This window comes from Oncorhynchus nerka, linkage group LG14 (genome assembly GCF_034236695.1).
Source record: "Oncorhynchus nerka isolate Pitt River linkage group LG14, Oner_Uvic_2.0, whole genome shotgun sequence".
Lineage (NCBI taxonomy): Eukaryota > Metazoa > Chordata > Actinopteri > Salmoniformes > Salmonidae > Oncorhynchus > Oncorhynchus nerka.
Window position 1 is genome coordinate 43173854 of NC_088409.1, and position 24644 is coordinate 43198497.

General features: G+C 43.3%; 1 protein-coding gene across 1 annotated transcript; it reads right to left on the minus strand.

Moving 5' to 3' along the window:
- Nucleotides 1-1243: 1243 nt before the first annotated feature.
- LOC115141152 (pre-mRNA-splicing factor ATP-dependent RNA helicase DHX16-like) lies at nt 1244-24544 on the minus strand. Its single transcript, XM_029679835.2, has 21 exons — nt 24274-24544; nt 23217-23419; nt 22887-23113; nt 22358-22538; nt 22184-22240; nt 21764-22018; nt 21340-21576; nt 20861-21052; nt 20486-20596; nt 20248-20363; nt 19869-20079; nt 19410-19508; nt 17778-17930; nt 13688-13828; nt 13295-13457; nt 12927-13045; nt 8071-8138; nt 7616-7778; nt 6641-6802; nt 5306-5479; nt 1244-2014 (listed from the first exon to the last, which is right to left on the minus strand). Exons 2-21 carry the CDS (start codon nt 23412-23414, stop codon nt 1886-1888), a joined length of 3156 nt encoding a protein of 1051 aa, XP_029535695.1. The 5' UTR covers nt 23415-23419; nt 24274-24544; the 3' UTR covers nt 1244-1885.
- Between the last annotated feature and the right edge of the window lie 100 nt (nt 24545-24644).

A 24644-nucleotide genomic window follows, 5' to 3' on the forward strand; every position in this document is an offset into this window, starting at 1 on the left:
ATCGCATGATGTTTTTGTATCTCATTGTGTGTATTTGTACATAGTTTCTGGAACCTGTAGAACTGTAATGTGGGTAGTCTGGGTCCCGCTGCCAGATAGTGTTTTCCAAGTCTGTGTGTGTAAACATTTGAAGTTTCACGACACGTCAATCTTTGCATAAACTGTATTAACATGTCCTTAATGCTCATTTCTCTCCAATGGCCACTACAGTTGTTTATCATCTTACTTTAAATCCCCCATTCCAAATGAACGTTTTGACATTCTACAGACTACAATGTGGAATGTGTTCGTTTCCTTGTCTGCCGTGGGGTCAGGGAAGTGTTCGGCTGCATGGAAAACTCCACTCGACTCTTGAAGCAGTGCACCTAACTGTCCACTGCACTGCAGCTCATGTCATGATGCGTACTTGTCATACCTAAAGTGTTTTTGTGGCATCAGACTAAAGCTTCACATGCAGGTTTACCATAATGACAAGACAAACAGGATCCACCCAAAAGCACTCAAGGCTATCTGCAATGGTTCAGCGACACCATTATGCGGTTTTATATGACAACATTGAGGTCCAATGAACCTCACCCAGAACTAAAAATGTGCAAATCATTTCATTCACAAAGCCCATTTAGGTAAACTAATGTTGAAAGGCTTGAAAAATCAGCCATAGAAGTGCATGTAATCCGGGTTTCTCATTTCATTTAGCAAACTTAACAGATAATAGAAACAACCCACTAACAGCAGCAGATGAATTTTCTGTGGTTTCTATGACATTAGGTTTAAAAGTCCAATGAACATCAGCCAGATTATTAGTGTTGAATGACTTGCTAATTTAATTCAGTTGAAAACATTCTTGAAGCCACTATAGTCAAACTAATGATGTGCACATCATCCTGAGATCACATCACGCTTCAGTTGTTTGAAATTGGTTGTATCCATTGGCTGATCCCAGAAAATCCTAACAACCCATAAAACACACACTTCAACTAACAAACCCTGATCCCAGGATTTACATGATAATGGTAAAAAATACATTATCCTGTGCCATTCAAACAGGCAAAGCAGCAACCTAAATATAGCCCTGATACTCTGAACTTCCTCATACAAGGAAATCAAAGACTAGAAGTAGCTAATTCTATGTATGGGCTATCATACGGTTAATGAATAATGGGGACAGGCAACTTTTGTAAACTGTCAGACACTCCCATGTTAACAAAAACAAACACTTAGCGCCTAAGCAGGACAAAGCAAGTGCCTGTAAAAAGTTTATTCCAATAGAAAATGAAAGAGATAGTGGAACCATACTAGAGTCAAATACACACAGAATTGTTGGCTGTCCGTCTGTTAGGTGTAATTGGGACAAGAAAATACATTTACAACCCCAATAACATCCAGACATTGGGCAAAAAAGTGAACTATTTAGGGAAAGTAAATATGCTAACTCTCTGCTGGTCATTGGCCATTACATACAAAGCAGTAGCCATTTGTTTTCATCTGTCTTGCTGCTTGTTTCTGCATCATGGAGCAGGGTGAAGTTACACCTAGATGCTGATAATTGGGTCAGTTTTGCATCTCCCCCCTAATGGTTAGGACATGGGGAAGGGAAGCTGATCCTAGATCTGTACCCTTGGGGAAACTTCACCCTGGACCCTGCATCATACCAGACACAGGAAACTGACAGTCCAAGTGCATAACATTTCCTTATCATCAAGCTCGTCTAGCTCCGATAGGTGGTTTATGATGAATAAGCCCACAAACCATGCAAGTTTTTATCCAGTACCTTTTTTTTGGCTCAAGGGCCTCAAAGGTTTAAAAACAAAATCTCTGTTCCTTATGGCAGCCCTGCTTGGCTGTCTTATCTCTGAGGGGAGAAAGTATTTTCTAGTTCCGGTCCTTAGCCCAGCTCTTCCTTGGCCTTGCCCTGTTTGCGAGGCATCTTCTTACTGCTGCTGTCCTCAAGCTCCTTGTTCTTGTAGTAGTGGGGAGCCACCTCCAGCAGCCAGCTGCTGTCTATCTCAATCACCTTGAGAGGCAGAGAAAGAAGTTCAAATAAAGGGGGAAAATATATTAACATTCATTCAAAGTAATGTAAGAATAACGGCACAGCCCCTTCAATCGTATTCCGTCTGCCATTCTGTCCCAGCGCCTTCGGAAAGTATTCAGAACCATTGACTTTTTACACATTGTGTTATGTTACAGCCTTAATCTGAAATGTATTAAAATGTTGCATTTTTTACCCTCAATCTAACACAATGATAAAACAAAACCAAGTTTAGAACTTTTTGCTCATTTACAGTACCAGTCAAAGGTTTGGACACACCTACTCATTCTAGGGTTTTTCCTTTTTTTTAATTTGATTTTTTAAACTATTTTCTACATTGTAGAATAATATTGAATACATAAAAACTATGAAATAACATATGGAATCATGTAGTAAACAAAATAAGTGTTAAACCAATCAAAATATATTTAATATTTGGCATTCTTCAAAGTAGCCACCCTTTGACTTGATGACAGCTTTGCACACGGCTTGGCATTCTCTCAACCAGCTTCATGAGGTAGTCACCTGGAATGCATTTCAATTAACAGGTGTGCCTTGTTAAAAGGCTATTTGTGGGAGTTCTTTCCATCTGAATGCGTTTGAGCCAATCAGTTGTGTTGTGACAACATAGGGGTGCTTTACAAAAGATAGCCCTATTTGGTAAAAGACCAAGTTCATGTTATGGAAAGAACAGCTCAAATAAGCAGAGAAAAACGACCGTCCATCATTACTTTCAGACATGACAGTCAGTCAACCCGGAAAATGTCAAGAACTTTTAAAGTTTCTTCAAGTGCAGTCGCAAAAACCATCAAGCGCTATGACGAAACTGGCTCCCATGAGGACCGCCACAGGAAAGGAAGACCCAGAGTTACCTCTGCTGCAGAGGATAAGGTCTTTAGAGTTAACAGCCTCAGAAATTGCAGCCCAAATAAATGCTTCACAGAGTTCAAGTAACAGACACATCTCAACACCAACTGTTCAGAGGAGACTATGTGAATCAGGACTTCATGGTCAAATTGCTGCAAAGAAACCACTAATAAAGGACACCAATAAGAAAAAGAGACTTGCTTAGGCCAAAAAACACGAGCAATGGACATTAGACAGGTGGAAATCTGTCCTTAGGTTTGATGAGTCCAAATTTGAGCTTTTTGGTTCCAACCGCCATGTGAGATGCAGAGAAGGTGAACGGATGATCTCCGCATGTGTGGTTCCCACCATGAAGCATGGAGGTGGTGGTGTGATGGTGCTTTGCTGGAGATTTATTTAAAATTCAAGGCACAATTAACCAGCATGGCTACCATAGCATTCTGCAGCGATACTCCATCACATCTGGTTTGTGCTTAGTGGGACTATCATTAGTTTTTCAACAAGACAATGACCCAACACACCTCCAGGCTGTGTAAGGGCTATTTTACCAAGAAAAAGAGTGATGGATCAGATGACCTGGCCTCCACAATCACCTAACCTCAACCCAAATGAAAAGGTTTGAGATGAGTTGGACAGCAGAATGAAGGAAAAGCAGATAAATGGTGCTGAGCATATGTGGGAACTACATGATTCCATATGTGTTATTTCATAGTTTTGATGTCTTCATTATTATTATACAATGTAAAAAATAGTACAAATAAATAAAAACCCTTGAATGAGCAGGTGTCCAAACGTTTGATTGGTATTGAATAAAAAATGTGTACTACTCCCTTCACAGAACAGAGCAAACTGGCTCTAACCAGAATAGAAAGAGGAGTGGGAGGCCCGGGTGCACAACTGAGCAAGAGAACAAGTACATTAGTGTCTAGTTTGAGAAACAGACGCCTCACAAGTCCTCAACTGGCAGCTTCATTAAATAGTACCCACAAAACACCAGTCTCAACTTCAACAGTGAAGAGGCGACTCCAGAATGCCGGCCTCCTAGGCAGAGGTGCAAAGAAAAAGCCATATCTCAGACTCGCCAATAAAAAGAAGAGATGACATGGGTTAAATAACACAGACACTGGACAGAGGAACTCTGCCTTGAAGCCCAGCATCCGGAGTCTCCTCTTCACTGTTGACATTGAGACTGGTGTTTTGCGGGTACTATTTTATGAAGCTGCCAGTTGAAGACTTGTGAGGCGAACTTTGGCAGCGATTACTGCATTGAGTCTTCTTGGGTATGATGCTACAAGCTTGGAACACCTGTATTTGGAGAGTTTCTTTCATTCATCTCTGCAGATCCTCTGGGTTGGATGGGGAGCATTGCTGCACAGTTATTTTCAAGTCCTTCCAGAGATGTTCGATCAGGTTCAAGTCCGGGCACTGGTTGGGCCACTCAAGGACATTCAGAGACTTGTCCCGAAGCCACTCCTGTGTTGTCTTGGCTGTGTGCTTAGGGTCGTTGTCCTGTTGGAAGATGAACCTTCACCCCCGTCTGAGGTCCTGAGCGCTCTGGAGTAGGTCTTCGTCAAGGATCTCTCAGTACTTTGCTCCTTTCATCTTTGTCTCGATCCCGACAAGTCTCTAGGAAGAGTCTTGGTGGTTCCAAACTTCTTCCATTTAAGAATGATGGAGGCCACTGTGTTCTTGGGGACCTTCAATGCTGCAGACCTTATTTGGTACCCTTCTCCAGATCTGTGCCTCGACAAAATCCTGTCTCGGAGCTCTAAGGACAATTCCTTCGACCTCATGGCTTGGTTTTTGCTCTGACATGCACTGTCAACTGTGGGACCTTTTTTAGACAGGTGTGTGCCTTTCCAAATCATGTCCAATCAATTGAATTTACCACAGGTGGACTCCAATCAAGTTGTTGAAACATCTCAAGGATGATCAATGGAAACAGGATGCACCCAAGCTCAATTTCGGGTCTCATAGCAAAGGGTCCGAATACTTATGTAAGTAAGGTATTTCTGTTGGTTATTTTTTAAATTTGCTAAAATTTCTCAAAACCTGTTCCCGCTTTATCATTATGGGGTATTGTGTGTAGATTTCTGAGAATTTGTATTTATTTAATCAATTTTAGAATAAGGCTGTAACGTTAACAAAATGTGGAAAAAGTCAAGGGGTCTGAATACTTTTTGAAGGCATTGTATATAATACTGTATACAAAGACAATGCTACCTGGAGTCACTTGATATAATAATAATAATAACAACAACAGTGGCAAGACAGCAACAACTCTCCCCTAAAGTTTTACTTTGTCCTTCACGGTGGTGGATTGATTCCATCTGACTCCAGATCTGTCTCACACGGAGAAGCATACACACAAACATGACCACAAGTCTACTAGTACTGATGAAAGACCTGTCTCATGAACTCCTTGGTAGTGAAGACCAGCTCGTGGTAGATGAGCCAACGGGGCTGCTCCTCGAACAGGGAGCTGTTGGGGTGGACGTAGACTGTCTGCTGGTGCTTCACCGTCTTGTAGCCCCCCTTGCTAAGCCGCGCCGTGTGGTAGAAGTACCCCGCCGTCACTGCCTGAGAGAGATCCTTTCTATTTATTTCACCTTTATTTTACATGGTTGTCCATTTGAGGTCAAAATACATATTTTGAAATGAAGTATCAGTAAGAGGGACAAAGAGGATGTATGAGTGAATGTATGTGTGCACGCTGTGAGAGAGTGAGTGGTGATGGTGTTACTGAAATGGGGAAAGGGGTTAGCACAGGGGTCCCGAATTACATTCAGCCATGGGCCAATTCTTCTTTGAGTGGATGGTGTGTGGGGGGGGAATAGTTATAAATAAATAATTTGTAATAAATCATGTGTTATTAAATAAATCATTTGTACACTGACAATTGACAAAAATCCCAAACAGATTTAGTATTTGACAAAAACAGTCCTTTCAAACCTTGATTTCATACAATCTATTTATGCGTGGGAATACTTGGGAACATATTTCCAGAATTAAAATCACTTTGAAATGATTTCCTGGTGATTTAATAGTCTTTTCAAAATTATTAAAACAATATATATATATTTTTTTTAATTACTTGGGTTTCCAATTAAAATAACCCACGGACTGCCTTTTGGGGAGTCCTTGTGTAGCAGTTTCACTGGAGGATGGACTATGATGATGAAGTTGGGAATTGGGAAAGCAGAGTGTCCATTCAGATGCATAGTAAGTGAACTCAACCTGCCTCTCCAACCGGCATGATTTAACAACTGTTTTCATGAGCAGACAAAAACTAATCCCATCACCTATAAAGGGGTCCATTCAATCCCTCAGATCTGCTGCTAAATTTGCACAGTCACTGGTTTAAAGGGGCAAGCACACAGATGTCGTGTGAAGCATATTCACACATTGTCTTGGTGTCAGGTAACACAGCAAATTAGAAGTGGAACAAAGTGGTCTAGGCCAGTGTTTCCCAGCTCCGTTCCTCCAGTACCCCCAACAGCACACTTTTAGTTGTAGCACTAGACAAAAGCACCTGATTCAACATGGAGAGCTTGATGTTTGGTTGACAAGTTGAATCAGGTGTGCTGTTTGGGGGGGAGGGGGTACCCAAGGACTGGGGTTGGGAAACACTGGTCTACGCTCTAGGAGGGTGTTTTTAAAAAATGAATGGTTTACAAGATGAAGCGATTTTATAATGTGTTCATTGTCATGAGTTTAAGGTGCATTCACAGTCACACTGACCTTGCGGATGGGCACAATGTCGCCGCCTGAGCTGCACACCTCCACCTCGATCCTGTCCATCAGGCCCTCCAGCTGCTCCCTGACATCCCGCGCCCGCTTCATGGAGCGGAACTGGATGAAGTTCTCATAGCACCACTGGGTGGAGTAGCCACTCTCCAGCCACTGAGGGACAAATGAAGCAGTCAATATCACAGACCGAAAACAAAACAGATTTTCCCAAACACGTTTCGTTTTTTTTGCCTTTTGCCCTAACGCTACACAGCTCATTCAAATGATCAAAGCTTGATGATTAGTTGATTATTTGAATCAGCTGTGTAGTGCTTGGGCAAAAACCTTGGGGTCCCGAGGACCAAGTTTGGGAAACCCTGACATAGAACTTTGAGTTTTGCTCCAAAATCAGGACAAAACAGGGGCTTTTCAGCCCCCAACTATTTAACGTTTTTTTAGGATTTTTGTTTTTGGTCAAAAAATACTAAAATTACCAGGGATTCAGAAAAAAAAAGAGTTAAATATAGATAATCTGTTCCCAAGTATTCCCACAAATGATTTTTAAAAGGAGTCGTGCCTCAATGTGATCGTGCCTCAATGTAATCAATGATTATTTTCGATTATAACCTCTTTTTGGGCTTACTTGTTTTCAATTTGCAGTGTACAAATAATTATGTTCCGGCCCCCCGACCCGCTGCTCCGACAAAGATCAGCCCGCTGCTAAACCTAGATGCCTTCTCCTGCATTTGGGCATTACCATGGTAAAATGGTTTCCAACAGAAAAACGAAAATGCAGTTCTTATTGGACACGTTCAGGTAGTCCCTCCATGTTTCAGTCCGTTTTTAAATTATTATTTTTTTTACAGTTGGTGCCAAATGAATATGACCCAGAACTGCTACCCTGAAACCTTATATGAAACAAGTGAAAACAACAAAGTGAGGTAGTATCACATCTTTATCCTAACTATCAAACCCAATCCTCTTGACCTGTGTGTAGACGTTGAGCAGCACCATATGGTCTCCTCCGGGGACCACAAAGTTCTGCCTGGCGTTGTCAGCGTGAACCACCTTGTCTTTGGGCCGGTAGAAGATGGAGTTGTTCACAGACAGCATAGCAGCAATGGTCAACACCTCCTCAGAACACTTATACCTAGAGAGACAGAGGAAGATGGAAATGTTCAGTGAAAAACAAAAGGTATTTCATGTCCTGTTGAATAATTGGCACTCAATAGTATTGAGTGAGGGGGAAAGATAGAGAAAGGGGAAAGATGAGCAAGGTAACAGAACAATAAGAATAATGAATTCCAAGATGATCATTTGTCAAATCAAATCAAATCATTTGTTCCAGGCAAGTACCAGGATTGCCATAGAGACTCACTGTTCTGAGGCAGGATTGCCATAGAGACTCACTGTTCTGAGGAAAGATTGCCATAGAGACTCACTGTTCTGAGGCCAGGATCATCTTGCTCAGCATAGGGTCCACCGGCAGCTCAGCCATCCTGCGGCCCAACTGGAACACAACACACATTACATGACCTTTCACATCAAATAGTCACCTTTCTAAGGTATTAGAAGCCAATATGTTCATTCACCTGTCTAATGGTGATGGAATCTATTTGCCCTATTATATAGCCTTCCTTAATTCCCAAAGGTAATTTTCACTTTTTAGGTTATATTTATTCGCACCAAAGAATAAATGGAAAGACAAAGCAGTACAGATAAAAACCACATCACAAAAACCAATACACAAATATAAGTACAAAAAAAAGTGTGTTCAATCAGTTAAACAAAGTATACTAACTATAACTGTACATAATATACTCAGTATACAAGAAAAAACATGTTTGATTGTATGTGTACAGTGGGGCAAAAAAGTATTTAGTCAGCCACCAATTGGGAAGTTCTCCCACTTAAAAGATGAGGCCTGTAATTTGCATCATAGGTACACTTCAACTATGACAGACAAAATTAGAAAAAAAATCCAGAATATCACATTGTAGGATTTTTAATGAATTTATTTGCAAATTATGATGGAAAATAAGTATTTGGTAAATAACAAAAGTTTATCTCAATACTTTGTTATATACCCTTTGTTGGCAATGACAGAGGTCTTCACAAGGTTTTCACACACTGTTGCTGGTATTTTGGCCCATTCCTCCATTCAGATCTCCTCTAGAGCAGTGATGTTTTGGGGCTGTTGCTGGGCAACACGGACTTTCAACTCCCTCCAAAGATTTTCTATGGGGTTGAGATCTGGAGACTGGCTAGGCCACTCCAGGACCTTGAAATGCTTCTTACGAAGCCACTCCTTCGTTGCCTGGGCGGTGTGTTTGGGATCATTGTCATGCTGAAAGACCCAGCCACGTTTCATCTTCAATGCCCTTGCTGATGGAAGGAGGTTTTCACTCAAATCTCACGATACATGGGCCCATTCATTCTTTCCTTTACACGGATCAGTCGTCCTGGTCCCTTTGCAGAAAAACAGCCCCAAAGCATGATGTTTCCACCCCCATGCTTCACAGTAGGTATGGTGTTCTTTGGATGCAACTCAGCATTCTTTGTCCTCCAAACACGACGAGCTGAGTTTGTACCAAAAAGTTATATTTTGGTTTCATCTGACCATATGACATTCTCCCAATCTTCTTCTGGATTATCCAAATGCTCTCTAGCAAACTTCAGACGGGCCTGGACATGTACTGGCTTAAGCAGGGGGACACGTCTGGCACTGCAGGATTTGAGTCCCTGGCGGCGTAGTGTGTTACTGATGGTAGGCTTTGTTACTTTGGTCCCAGCTCTCTGCAGGTCATTCACTAGGTCCCCCCGTGTGGTTCTGGGATTTTTGCTCACCGTTCTTGTGATCATTTTTACCCCACGGGGTGAGATCTTGCGTGGAGCCCCAGATCGAGGAAGATTATCAGTGGTCTTGTATGTCTTCCATTTCCTAATAATTGCTCCCACAGTTGATTTCTTCAAACCAAGCTAGTTACCTATTGCAGATTCAGTCTTCCCAGCCTGGTGCAGGTCTACAATTTTGTTTCTGGTCTTGGCCATAGTGGAGTTTGGAGTGTGACTGTTTGAGGTTGTGGACAGGTGTCTTTTATACTGATAACAAGTTCAAACAGGTGCCATTAATACAGGTAACGAGTGGAGGAAAGAGGAGCCTCTTAAAGAAGAAGTTACAGGTCTGTGAGAGCCAGAAATCTTGCTTGTTTGTAGGTGACCAAATACCTATTTTCCACTATATTTTGCAAATAAATTCATTAAAAATCCTACAATGTGATTTTCTGGATTTTTTTTCTAATTTTGTCTGTCATAGACAAGACGGCCTACAGGGAGGAGGTGAGGGCCCTCGGAGTGTGGTGTCAGGAAAATAACCTCACACTCAACGTCAACAAAACTAAGGAGATGATTGTAGACTTCAGGAAACAGCAGAGGGAACACCCCCCTATCCACATCGATGGAACAGTAGTGAAGAGGGTAGTAAGTTTTAAGTTCCTCGGCATACACATCACAGACTAACTGAATTGGTCCACTCACACAGACAGCATCGTGAAGAAGGCGCAGCAGCGCCTCTTCAACCTCAGGAGGCTGAAGAAATTTGGCTTGTCACCAAAAGCACTCACAAACTTCTACAGATGCACAATCGAGAGCATCCTGGCGGGCTGTATCACCGCCTGGTACGGCAACTGCTCCGCCCACAACCGTAAGGCTCTCCAGAGGGTAGTGAGGTCTGCACAACGCATCACCGGGGGCAAACTACCTGCCCTCCAGGACACCTACACCACCCGATGTTACAGGAAGGCCATAAAGATAATCAAGGACAACAACCACCCGAGCCACTGCCTGTTCACCCCGCTATCATCCAGAAGGCGAGGTCAGTACAGGTGCATCAAAGCTGGGACCGAGAGACTGAAAAACAGCTTCTATCAAGGCCATCAGACTGTTAAACAGCCACCAATAACATTGAGTGGCTGCTGCCAACACACTGACACTGACACTGACTCAACTCCAGCCACTTTAATAATGGGAATTGATGGGAAATGATGTAAAATATATCACTAGCCACTTTAAACAATGCTACCTAATATAATGTTTACATACCCTACATTATTCATTTCATATGTATACGTATATACTGTACTCTATATCACCTACTGCATCCTTATGTAATACATGTATCACTAGCCACTTTAACTATGCCACTTTGTTTACATACTCATCTCATATGTATATACTGTACTCGATACCATCTACTGTATCTTGCCTATGCTGCTCTGTACCATCACTCATTCATATATCTTTATGTACATATTCTTTATCCCCTTACACTGTGTATAAGACAGTAGTTTTGGAATTGTTAGTTAGATTACTTGTTGGTTATTACTGCATTGTCGGAACTAGAAGCACAAGCATTTCGCTACACTCGCATTAACATCTGCTAACCATGTGTATGTGACAAATACAATTTGATTTGATTTGTACCTATGATGAAAATTACAGGCCTCTCTCATCTTTTTAATTGGGAGAACTTGCACAATTGGTGGCTGACTAAATACTTTTTTGCCCCACTGTATGTGTGTGTGTGTAAGAGTGGGGGTTAGGCTACAAGGAGTAGACTACTGGGTAGTTTGGTTCATCGGGCTGACCCCTAGTCTACGCTTGAAGTTATTGAGGGATGATGATGTTTTGGCAATGTGAAGATAGGAATTCCAGAGTATGAAACCTCTGTATCGGCTAGAGAATTGACTATGTGAGGTGCGGCAGTGGGAGGGTAAAGGTTATCGCAGTGATTTGGGAATTAACCTGAATTAATTTGGGCTCCCGAGTGGCGCAGCGGTGTAAGGCAGTGCAAGAGGCCCTGGTTCGAATCCAGGCATTGTAAATAAGAATTTGTTCTTAACTGACTTGCCTAGTTAAATAAAAGGTTCAATTAAAATTTTTAAATAATTGAAGGGTTTAGGTAAGTTGTCTGGGAGGTATGTATATTTGTAGACGACGGTGCATCATTTGAGTATATTAATGCTGAAGTAAATGATAATTGAAGTAAATGAGATACGGGTAAATGAAGCTATAGTATAGTGTTAGGAAGCAAGCCTGATGACCCAAATCACTTATCTTTCTGATGACACCAAAGGACTTTACCACTTTGCTGCACACAAAGTGAATATGATTTTTCCAGGACAACTTCTCATCAACTAGAACACCTAGGAATTTAGTAAATGAAACCTGGTCCATTTCATTCCCACCAATTGTGATTCTGGCTCTTTTAAAAATATTTCTTATTCTTACCAGTAAATACAATGAAGCCCATTTTTTTTTTTATCATTTAAAGATAAACAAATTATCTGGAAATTCTGAAAATTTGCCCATGCCTGAGTTGGCTTCGTTGATTATTGAATCAAAATTCTTGTCTGATAAGTTGGTATCCTCAGCAAAAAGAATGGGAAGTACGGGAGATGCACAACCATTTGTATATACAACTTGTTCTCTATCATATACGGAATTATATAGCCACATGTATAATCATGAAAACTATTTAGCAAGTGATATGTCATGATTAACTGTTTCAAACGCTTTCGATAAATCTAGAAAGATGCTAAGAGCGTATTCATTGTTCTTCAGGGCTGTAGATATTTTATCCTCAAGTTATAAAAGAGCCAAATCAAGTAGTTTTTTTTTTTTTTTACAAAAAAACATATTGGTGCTTATATATAATACAGTGTTGGTTTAACATTCAACATTCTTTTATACACCAGTTTCTCTAGGATTTTAGAAAAACATGGTAGTACAGATATTGTGCAATAATTTGTAAAAGATCTTGGATCTTATATAGGGGGACAACTTTGGCCATTTTCAAATCTTTAGGAACAATACCAGTTTGCATTGATTTGGTGAAGTAAGATATACGTTAGAGGCTCAATAACGGAGGAAGACACTGATTTCACCAAAAAGGCACCTTATCATTAATTGCTGCTGATTTCTTTAAGTTACCAATCACCTCCATTACACCAGGTGGATCAAACTAACGCAGAGAAGGGAAATGTTCCTTAACGTATGTTTTTGATTTTCATTGACAGAGAGGAACCCACATTCACAAAAAAAGTTATTACATTCACATGAGATAACATCAGGATCACTATAGGTCTTATTTCCAACATTAAATTGAGATGGGATAGCCGTAGAAGCCTTTTTCTTATTCAACTGATTTAACAAGGAAAGGAGGAGGGAACGGTGACAATGCGATATAAAAGTATTGGAATGGTGCCGTTGTTTTGATAGACAGTCAGGCGTTAGTTACCTTGGTGAGCTCTCCGAGGTGGTTGAGTGCACCCAGTGCGTACAGCTGCTCCAGAGCTAGCACCAGGGTCTCGTGAGGGGGCGGGTCCATGAAGTCAAAGTGGATAAGGTCATTAATTCCTGTCAGGAAAAAATACTCTAATGTAAAACAAATCGACACCTGGGTTTAAGACACTCATACTGAGGCCCAGGCCATTCGCTCCACTAGGAGCTCAAACTAATAAGTCAAGTAAGTCAAACTCATAATAGTGAACTACAGACTATACTTAAGTGGATTACTTCAAGAGGACTTCTGTGCTTTTTAAAACATGTCGTTTTCTGACTTATCACTGTAACATGATTTAGTTCCATAAAGCATTTGTTCCATACCCAAGCTCTTGAGCAGTAGCACTACGTTGCCCAGGTTGGTTCGCTGGATCTCGGGCACGGTGGACTCCTCCATCTCGTGTTTAAACGCCCACGCAGTGTAGAGACGGAAACACTTCCCAGCAGCCACTCTGCCTGCACGACCTGCTCGCTGATTGGCTGAGGCCTGTGGTGAATCAAAACACAGATGGAGTCAACAAAATGGTCAGAATGTTGTCCAGAGAACTAAAAACAAAATCTACAGAAAAACAGTCAAAGAAACGGGTGTTTGAAATACTGGCAAGAGGCACCTTCCACAACCCCGGTACAATAACCCCGACAAGAGCCACATGAATGATACTTTCTAGGACAATGACCATGAAATGGCTCGTTTAAAAACCAAAGCTAGCGTGTTACCCGTGAGCAAGGCGTGACAATCAGAGACTCCATCCCAGTGCGGGCGTTATAGCTCTTCTGCTTGCAGAAGCCTGGATCTATGACGTATATGATCCCATCGATGGTTAGAGAGGTCTCTGCAATGTTAGTGGCCACCACCACCTAAGGAAACAGAGGACACTGTACATCAGAAAATGTGTTTATACAGAACATCAAAAAGAGAATGAGAAACACGGAGGCAGGATTCTGAAGAATGATGTCTTAAGTGATCAAATCAAATTATATTTGTCACATGCACCGAATACAACAGGTGTACACCTTACAGTGAAATGCTTACTTACAAGCCCTTAACCAACGATGCTTTAAGTTAAAAAAACACATTTTTTTAATTAAAAAAAGATAAGTAGAAAACAGAAAATAAAATTAACAAATAATTAAACAGCATCAGTAAAATAAAAAGTGAGGCTATATACAGGGGGTACCGGTACAGAGTCAATGTGCGGGGGCACCGGTTAGTCGAGGTAATTGAGGTAATATGCACATGTAGGTAGAGTTAAAGTGACTATGCATAGATTATAAACAGAGTAGCAGCAGCGTAAAAGAGTGGTCTGGGTTGCCCTTGGATTAGATGTTCAGGAGCCTTATGGCTTGGGGGTAGAAGCTGTTAAGAAGCTATTTGGACCTCGACTTGGCACTCCGGTACCGCTTGCCGAGAACAGTCTATGACTAGGGTGGCTGGAGTCTTTGACAATTTTTAGGGCCTTCCTGTGACACTGCCTGGTATAAAGGTCCTGGATGGCAGGAAGCTTGGCCCCAGTGATGTACTAGGCCTGTAACGGTTTTCATATGGTGAGAGTCGGACCAAAATGCAGCGTGTAGATTGCGATCCATGTTTTAATAAACAAACGTAACACGAATCTAATACAAAACACTACAAAAAACAATAAACGTAAAGTAAAGCCTATACTTGTGTAACCTAACATAGACAGGAACAAGGACACTAAGGACAATCACCCACAATACAACCAAAGAATATGGCTGCCTAAATATGGTTCCCAATCAGAGACAACGATAAACACCTGCCTCTGATTGAGAACCACTCCAGACAGCCATAGACTTTCCTAGAACACCCTACTAAGCTACAATCCCACTAACCTACACACCAAAACCCCCAGACAAAACACACCACAATACAAAAACTCCATGCCACACCCTGGCCTGACCCAATACATGAAGAAAAACACAAAATACTTAGACCAGGGCGTGACAAGGCCGTATGTACTACCCTCTGTAGTGCCTTGCGGTCGGAGGCCGAGCAGTTGCCATACCAGGCAGTGATGCAACCCAGTGATGCAACCATGCTCTCGATGGTGCAGCTGTAGAACCTTTTGAGGATCTGAGAACCCATGCCAAAACTTTTCAGACTCCTGAGGGGGAATAGGCTTTGTCGTGCCCTCTTCACGACTGTCTTAGTGTGTATGGACCGTGATAGTTTGTTAGTGATGTGGACACCAAGGAATTTGAAGCTCTCAACCTGCTCCACCTACAGCCCTGTCGATGAGAATGGGGGTGTGCTCGGTCCTCCTTTTCCTGTAGTTCACAATCATATCCTTTGTCTTAATCACATTGAGGTTGTTGTCCTGGTACCACACGGCCAGGTCTCTGACCTCCTCCCTATAGGCTATCTCATCGTTGTCGGTGATCAAGCCTACCACTATTGTGTCATCGGCAAAGTTGATGATGGTGTTGGAGTCGTGCCTGGCCATGCAATCATGAGTGAACAGGGAGTACAGGAGGCGACTGAGCACACACCCCTGAGGGGCCCCCGTCTTAAGGATCAGCGTGGCAGATGTGATGTTTCCTACCCTTACCACCTGGGGGCGGCCCATCAGGAAGTCCAGGATCCAGTTGCAGAGGGAGGTGTTTAGTCCCAGTGTACTTAGCTTAGTGATGAGCTTTGAGGGCACTATGGTGTTGAACGCTGAGCTGTAATCAATGAATAGGATACTCACATAGGTGTTCCTTTTGTCCAGGTGGGAAAGGGCAGTGTTGAGTACAATAGAGATTGCATCATCTGTGGATCTGTTGGGGCGGTACGCAAATGGTGTTGATGTGAGCCATGACCAGCCTTTCAAAGCACTTCATGGATACTGACATGAATGCTATGGGTCGGTAGTCATTTAGGCAGGTTACCTTAGTGGTCTTGGGCACAGGGACTATGGTGCTCTGCTTGAAACATTTTGGTATTACAGATTCGGACAGGGAGAGGTTGAAAATGTCAGTAAAGACACTTTCCAGTTGGTCAGCGCATGATCGGAGTACATGTCGTGGTAATCCGTCTGGCCCTGCGGTCTTGTGAATGTTGACCTGTTTAAAGGTCTTACTCACATCGGCTACGGAGAGCGTGATCACACAGTCGTCTGTAACAGCTCGTGCTCTCACGCATGTATCAGTGTTACTTGCCTCGAAGCGAGCATAGAAGTAATTTAGCTCGTCTGGTAGGTTTGTGTCACTGGTCAATTCTCGGCTGTGCTTCCCTTTGTAGTCTGTAATAGTTTGCAAGCCCTGCCACATCCGACGAGTGTCGGAGCAGGTGTAGTACGATTCAATCTTAGTCCTGTATTGTCGAGTTGCCTGGTTCATTGGAGAGCATAGTGGGATTTCTTATAAGCTTCCGGGTTAGAGTCCCGCTCCTTGAAAGCGGCAGCTCAACCCTTTAGCTCAGTGCGGATGTTGCCTGTAATCCATGGCTTCTGATTGGGGTATGTACGTACAGTCACTGTGGGGATGACATCATCGATGCACTTATTGATGAAGCCGGTGACTGATGTGGTGTACTCCTCAATGCCATCCAGAACATATTCCAGTCTGTGCTAGCAAAACAGTCCTGTAGTCCTTCTGCTTCATCTGACCACTTTCTTATTGACCGAGTCACTGGTGCTTCCTGCTTTAGTTTTTGCTTGTAAGCAGGAATCAAGAGGATAGAATTGTGGTCAGATTTGCCCAATGGAGGACGAGGGAGAGCTTTGTACGCGTCTGTATGTGTGGAGTAAAGGTGGTCTAGAGTTTTTTCCCCTCTGGTTGCACATTTAACATGCTAATAGAAATGAGGTAAAACTGATTTGAGTTTCCCTGCATTAAAGTCCCCGGCCACTAGGAGCGCCGCCTCTGGATGTGCGTTCTCCTGTTTGCTTATGGCCGTACACAGCTCATTGAGTGCAGTCTTAGTGTCAGTATCGGTCTGCGGTGGTATATAGACAGCTAAAAAATATATAATGTAAACTCTCTTGGTAAATAGTGAGGTCTACAGCTTATCATGAGATACTCTACATCAGGCGAGCAAAACCTTGAGACTTCCTTTGATTTCATGCACCAGCTGTTTACAAATATAGATAGACCGTTGTCCCTTGTCTTACCAGAGGCTGCTGTTCTATCCTGCCGAAAAAAGCTTAAACCCTCCAGCTGTATGTTAATCATGTCGTCGTTCAGCCACGACTCGGTGAAACATAAGATATTACAGTTTTTAAATGTCCCTTTGGTAGGATATACGTGCTCGTAGTTAGTCTATTTTATTATCGATTGATTGTTCGTTGGCTAATAGGACCGATTGTAAAGGTCGATTACCCTCTCGGTAACGGATCCTTACAAGGCACCCGCACCGTAGTCCACGATATCTCTGTTTTTTCCTCCTGCGAATGACGGGGACGAGGGCCTTGTCGGGTGTCTGGAGTAAATCCTTCCCGTCTGACTCGTTGAAGAAGAATTCCTCCAGTATGGGGTGAGTAATCGCTGCCCTGATATCAAGAAGCTCTTTTCGGTCATAAGACATGGTGGTAGAAACATTATGTACAAATTAAGTTACAAATAAAACGCGTAAAAACACACATAATAAAAAAAATACATAATGTACAAATTAAGTTACAAATAAAACGCGAAAAAAAAAACACACAATTGGTTACGGGATCGTTAAAACGGCAGCCATCTCCTTCAGTTGGGTTGCATACATATTTTCTAACATTATTTGATCACAGAGGATAAAACATATTTCCAAAGTGGTCCTTGAGCACCCCCTAGTGGCACAAGTTTAAATGGACAGAAGAGGTCCTCTCACCTTGCGTGAGCCAGGTGGTGTGGGGCTGAAGATCTTGGCCTGCATGTCGGAAGGTAGGTTGGCGTAGATGGGAAGCACCAAAAGCTCAGATATCTTAGAGCCCAGACGCCTGCATCTCTCCTGCAGCAGCTCACAGCAAGTCTCAATCTCCTCCTGTGGAAATAGAGAGACGGGAGAGCGGTAAGGATAGACACCTTGGCAGAAATGTACGTGTCATGTATTTATTTTACCTGGTAAGTTGACTGAAAACACATTCTCATTTACAGCAACAACCTGGGGAAAAGTTACAGGGGAGGAGAGATGAATGAGCCAATTGGAAGCTGGGGATTATTAGGTGGCCATGACGGTATGAGGGCTAGATCGGGAATTTAGCCAGGACACCAGGGTTATCACCCCTACTCTTACGATAAGTGCCAGGGGATCTTTTAGTGACCAGAGTCAGGACACCCGTTTAACACCCGTATCTGAAAGACGGCACCCTACACATTAAAGAGTCCCATACAGAATGAATAGACTTAAGATGGTTGCTGATGTAGTGTGATTTAGTAGATGTAGTGTGATTTAGCAGATGTAGTGTGATTTAGCAGATGTAGTGTGATTTAGTAGATGTAGTGTGATTTAGCAGATGTAGTGTGATTTAGTAAATGTAGTGTGATTTAGCAGATGTAGTGTGATTTAGTAGATGTAGTGTGATTTAGCAGATGTAGTGTAATTTAGCAGATGTAGTGTGATTTAGTAGATGTAGTGTGTGATTTAGTAGATGTAGTGTGATTTGTAGTAGGCCTAGCTAATGTGTAGTGACTGATGTAGATCTACGTGTGTGATTTAGTAGATGTAGTGTGATTTGTAGTAGGCCTAGCTAATGTGTAGTGACTGATGTAGGATCTGACGTGGAGTGAGAGCAGATGTAACGTGACGTAGTAGCTAATGTGTAGTGACCGATGTAGGATCTGACGTTGAGCGAGAGCAGATGTAACGTGACGTAGTAGCTAATGTGTAGTGACCGATGTAGGATCTGACGTTGAGCGAGAGCAGATGTGACGTGACGTAGTAGCTAATGTGTAGTGACTGATGTAGGATCTGACGTTGAGCGAGAGCAGATGTGACGTGACGTAGTAGCTAATGTGTAGTGACCGATGTAGGATCTGACGTTGAGCGAGAGCAGATGTAACGTGACGTAGTAGCTAATGTGTAGTGACCGATGTAGGATCTGACGTTGAGTGAGAGCAGATGTAACGTGACGTAGTAGCTAATGTGTAGTGACCGATGTAGGATCTGACGTTGAGCGAGAGCAGATGTGACGTGACGTAGTAGCTAATGTGTAGTGACCGATGTAGGATCTGACGTTGAGCGAGAGCAGATGTAACGTGACGTAGTAGCTAATGTGTAGTGACTGATGTAGGATCTGACGTTGAGTGAGAGCAGATGTAACGTGACGTAGTAGCTAATGTGTAGTGACCGATGTAGGATCTGACGTTGAGCGAGAGCAGATGTAACGTGACGTAGTAGCTAATGTGTAGTGACCGATGTAGGATCTGACGTTGAGCGAGAGCAGATGTGACGTGACGTAGTAGCTGACGTAATGTGAACGTCAGCGTTGAAGTGAGGGGTCAAGGCGCGAGTGTGTCAGACCTGTCCAGTGAGGAAGACCAGACAGTCTCCGGGGGGCTGTGTGACGTGGATCTGTAGCACCGACACAACACAGGCCTCCAGGTAGTCTGCCTCAGGAGCCTGAGAGAGAGGGAAGTCGTAAACAAACCATACCAGAGAGGATAGAGTACAACAGAAGAACAGATAATTGGCCTACATCTTTGACGTACATTAGCATCATCCAGCACTTTTCACGAGTGAAATTATTCACATTCTAAAGGTATTTACATTATTCCATTTCTTCCGCCTTGCCTCAAAGAGTGCACTTATTCACTTCCTGTCACAGATTTAAAGGCTCTAGATCGGTTTAAACATTGACCGGAGGGAGTTTCCATGTTAAATCCCCGGTGGGAAGTGCGCACTTTGGGAGAAGGTTGGAGAATGGGGATGCAATCTTTTGTCCTGAGGCCATTCCACTAAACAGATTGTCAGCAGCGGCACCTTAGTGTAAAAGATGTCCACAGGGAACCTCCTGCCGGGGATTCTGAAGACAGGGGCGTCATCGAAGAAGCAGGAGAAGCGCTCTGTGTCCAGGGTGGCGCTGGCCACCAGCACCTTCAGGTCCGGACGGAACCGGGCGATGTCCTTGATCAGGCCAAACAGGATGTCTGTGTGCAGCGTCCGCTCGTGAGCCTCATCGATGATGACCACACTGAGAGAGAGGAAGGGATCGTTGATCGTGTATTGTTATCCTGTCATACTGACTATAAACAATATGGCAGGGGATTATTTCATTTCATAATACACCACTTTTAAACATAAACCTCTACATATGGAAAACATGTCTAAAGAGAAGGACAGATGGGGCATATAGTGGTACCTGTAGCTGGCCAGATCAGGCTCTGTCAGGAACTCCCTGAGCAGCATTCCGTCAGTCATGTATTTGAGTACTGTCCTCTCCGACGTACAGTCCTCAAAACGGATACTGTAGCCTACCTGGGGAAGAAAGGGTTGGTTGGACAAATAAGGTGAGTTTGTGTTTTCTACCATATACAGTAAGAATTACGTGTGCTTCATCAGAGTGAGAGAGCGCGAGAGAGTGGTTGTGCCATTTTCACCTCGTTGCCCAGCTTGACGCCCACTTCTTGTGCCACCCTGGCTGCTACGGACATGGCTGCCACTCTACGGGGCTGGGTACACCCAATCTTCATGCCTCCATCATTGTAGCCCTAGGAGATGTAAAGTCAGACCACAGGTCAACAAAGCTAACATACACAGAAAAGCATAATGCCACAAATAGATCAGGGTGGAAGACTACAATGTTTTAATTTTTTAAGTAAAAACAGTGACAAAACATTGAAGAGTCAAGATGACTTTGTCAAACGTAGACAAAATGTCCAATGGAAAATGTGTCTTCTGCTTTTTTCTGACCTCTTTGATATGTGCCCATTATAACGTTTATGGACATGGCCCCTTGAATAATGTGTACCCACCGACTCCATGAGGAACTGTGGGATCTGGGTGGTCTTGCCGGAGCCCGTCTCTCCCTCGATGACCAGGATCTGGTGCTGCTGGATGGCCAGGAGCAGGTCCTCTCTGTAGGGGAACACGGGCAGGCTGCGCCTCACCTCCTGGATGGACTGCTTCTGGACCTCCGCCTGGGACAGGGCTGCCTGCTCCTGCTCCTGGAGACACACAGCATACAGAGATGAAGGCATCATTACAATTGTACATTATTGTTCATGGTGACACGGAAATGTGTCATTTGCACAGTTTGAAATGTTACAGAAGCTCAGGTGTGTATTGGTTGATTGCGACTGGTTATGCTTGGAATGTAAAATATTTTCTGAATTTGAATTATTGCAACATTTTGTTCAACTAGCCTTCAGACAAAATATCCATAATTATAGCTCTATTCCTTGCAATCTATCAGAGATAAACCCTTTAACGATAAAACTTAGTGTCAAACCACCTTCTCATCCTGGGTTCCCTTCATGATGACGGCACTGCTGACAAAGTTGATCATCTCGTCCTCCTCCAGGATCAGCTGGTACTTCTCTCTTTCTGCCTTCAACCCTTTCTCCCTCTCCTTCTTGGCCCCGAAGCTGAGCGAGGCGGTCTTCAACCTCTCCTCCTCCCAGCGACCCTGCTCTCCTCCACCCTCCATGGGCATCTCCAACTCCAGCTCCATGTCCCTCTGAGGAATATCCTGGAGAGACGGAAAGAGAGAGAGAGGGTCGGAGATAGAGGGAGGGACAGAGGAAGAGGGAAATAGAGAGTGAGCGAGATATATATATAATCAAGCCCCGGATCCTAGTGTTTTACATATCTCCATTTCAACAAGAGTACTGGCTATCCATGGCAGGACCATTAGCAGCCAACTATCTCCTCCTTACTTTACTCCTCTTCTCCTCCGGCATGTAGTATCTGTTCTTCCTCTCCTCCTTCTCCTTGGCGCCGGCTTTCTTGTAGTCCTTGGCCAGGTCTCTGAGGTTGCGCTTGTACTCCAGCTCCTTCCGCTCCCTCTCCGTCAGCGCGTCCGTGGAGAACAGGTACTCCTCGTCGGCGATCTCCGCCTCCAGGTCCTCCAGCTTCTCAGCCTCTCTCTTGGACAGGTAGTTCCTGCGAGACTCCTTCCTCAACTCTGGAAGCTATAGAAAAGAGGAAAAGATAGGTGGTGACCATAGACATATAATGAGTCTCAGGGGCTTTCCCTGTTCTATGAATTATATTTTACTGTGTTTTTTTTTTATACCTTTTTTATACCTAGACGATTATATGATAATAGTTACTGGGCATTTTAATAATGTGCTCACGATTTTCTTGTGATCCTCCTCTGCCATCTTTAGTCTTTTCTGAGCCTCCTCGTAGCCCTGGTGAAAAAGTAATGGAAAAACATTTAGCCAACACACAAAACACACCTACAACTACAAGTACACTAGTAAGTCAAATAGACTGGGTTGGATTGCGTCATTGATAGTCAATCCCACCTTCTTGTCCGTTCTCTCCATGATGTTCCTCGTCTTGTCTTTGTCCTTCAGTTTCATTCGTTCGGCAAAGGCATCCCTCTCTTCCAGATCCAGTACACGTTCTCTCTCTTCCTTCTCCCACTCCTCCTCCTCCTCCTCTTCATCCTTCTTACTGGACTTCTGGTCGCCATGGCCCAGCTTACTAGTGAGAAAGATGAAGGGCCTTTTAGAAACTCCAACCACACAATCTAAGTGGAGGCTTGTTCAAGCAGACATTGAAGCCACAGAGGAGTAGCAGCTGAAAAATGGAGACTACACAGCGTGAAAACAATCAAAACATTCCAGGGTAACTGGCTTCATTGTTGTAATGTATTTATGGTTGCAATTCAGTTCATGAGACCATAGACTCCAGAAGCTGCATCCTGTCTCCCTGAAGTCCATACAAGTAAAATACAGCTGTCAACATTTAGCTAAAAAGCAACAAAGGAGAGGAAAGCAGGTAGAATGTGTCACAAGCAAGCAACATGAAACTCAATTCAAGGTTGATTACCTTTTAGGGGTCTCCTCTTCACTAGATGATTGACTCTCCTCCCTTTTCCTGAGGTGCTTCCTCTTATCGCCTCGGTCTTTACTTTTCTTCTTCTCCTTCTCCCTCACCGCCTCTCCGTCACTCTCGCTGTCCGACAGTAGGGTGTAATTTCGATTCTTCCTCTCAATCTCCATGACACGTCGCTCTATCGCTCTGGCTGGCTTTTCAACGACTTGTTTACGAGGAATCTGAAACACATAGACGGAAAGTCATTACTAGATGGTCACAATAACCACGGTCAAAATAAGAAACAAGCATGCAGTTCAATACAAAGAAAGCAAATCATTTGACCTTTTCATATAGTTCCTGTGCAAAGGCGATCACTCTCTGATTAATGTCGATGGTGCCCGTCGACTTGAGGTGGGCCACAAAGTCTTGAGCGCTCAAGGATTTACGCGCAGAGCCGATCATGAACTGGGCGACATATCTGTCACTAAGGCCGAGGATGTCGTGCAGACTGTCGCTCACCCATTGCTCTAGGTTTGCCATTTTCACTAATAGGGAGACAATATCAGTTAGCTACGGTATAGATGTACACAGAGAGTTGCATAGTACTAGGTATCACAGGAGGCTGCTGAGGGGAAAATGGCTCATAATAATTGCTTATCCCACTCCAGTCATTACCACAAGCCCATTCTACCAAATTAAGGTGCCACCAACCTCCTGTGCTAGGTATATAAAATGTCATATAAATGGGGAACTTCTATAGCAATGGTGATGATGTAGCAGGGAATGGCTGCCACAGCAAGATTCCTATGCTACACACGGGTATATTTAAGCAATTAGGAAGGAGGGGGTGTGGTATATGGCAAATATATCATGGCTAAGGGCTGTTCTTATGGAACGAAGCAATGCGATGTGGCTGGATACAGCCCTTACCCATGGTACATTGGCCATATTCCACAAACCCCCAAGGTGCCTTAAAGGTATTATAAACTGGTTACCAATGTAATTAGAGCAGTAAAATATTTTTATTAGACCATATACCACAGGTATGACAAAACATTTATTTGTAATACTCTAATTACGTTTGTAACCAGTTTATAGCAATACGGCACCTCGGGGGTTTTGTGGTATATGGCCAATATACCACGGCAAAGGGCTGTAAAGGCACTCCGCGTTGCCTCGTGCAGGTGAACAGCCCTTAGCGGTGGAATATTGGCCAATACCACACCCCCTCGTGCGGTACTGCTTAATTGTAAAACGGAAAAGATCCGCTGGATGAGCATTAGTAGGGACTTTCCAAGTGAAAGCCCTGTAGCTTTTCTTTCCCTCCCTTATTTTCTCTTTGACGATCTGAAGAGGAAACTATTCATAACATAGATAGGTAGCCAGCGAGCCACATTACCTTGTTTTTAAACCGCCATGAACATGGGGTGATATATGAAACAGCACAACACGCAACAGCTAGCAAGTTTAGCAAAAACTTTGTCAGTTTAGGTTAATTTGCTTCACGCCTGACTAATATGTGGACGTTTAACTAACGAGTGAAGTTCAAATTAGCCCTCTCATTACTAACAACAATCCTGTTGGTTACAATGACACCTATTAAGCTAAACATATCCACAACTTCTTGCTAGCTAATTTCTCCATCCATGGTGAAACAACTGGAAGCGGAATTACGGAGTTTCAATAAATATCTGGTAGGATTCTGCATTTTGCCCCCTGGTGGCTGGTGTACTGAACAACCCAATCAGAACAGTGTGCAATTTGTTTGTC

Excerpts from the sequence above, each read along its gene's own strand:
- LOC115141152 (XM_029679835.2), bottom strand. The coding sequence starts at position 23,414 with ATGGCAAACCTAGAGCAATGGGTGAGCGACAGTCTGCACGACATCCTC. Across the intron at positions 23,114-23,216 it reads CACAGGAACTATATGAAAAG|ATTCCTCGTAAACAAGTCGT; the intron begins GTCAAATGATTT and ends TATGTGTTTCAG. Across the intron at positions 19,509-19,868 it reads TGGACATCTTTTACACTAAG|GCTCCTGAGGCAGACTACCT; the intron begins GTGCCGCTGCTG and ends CCTCTCTCTCAG.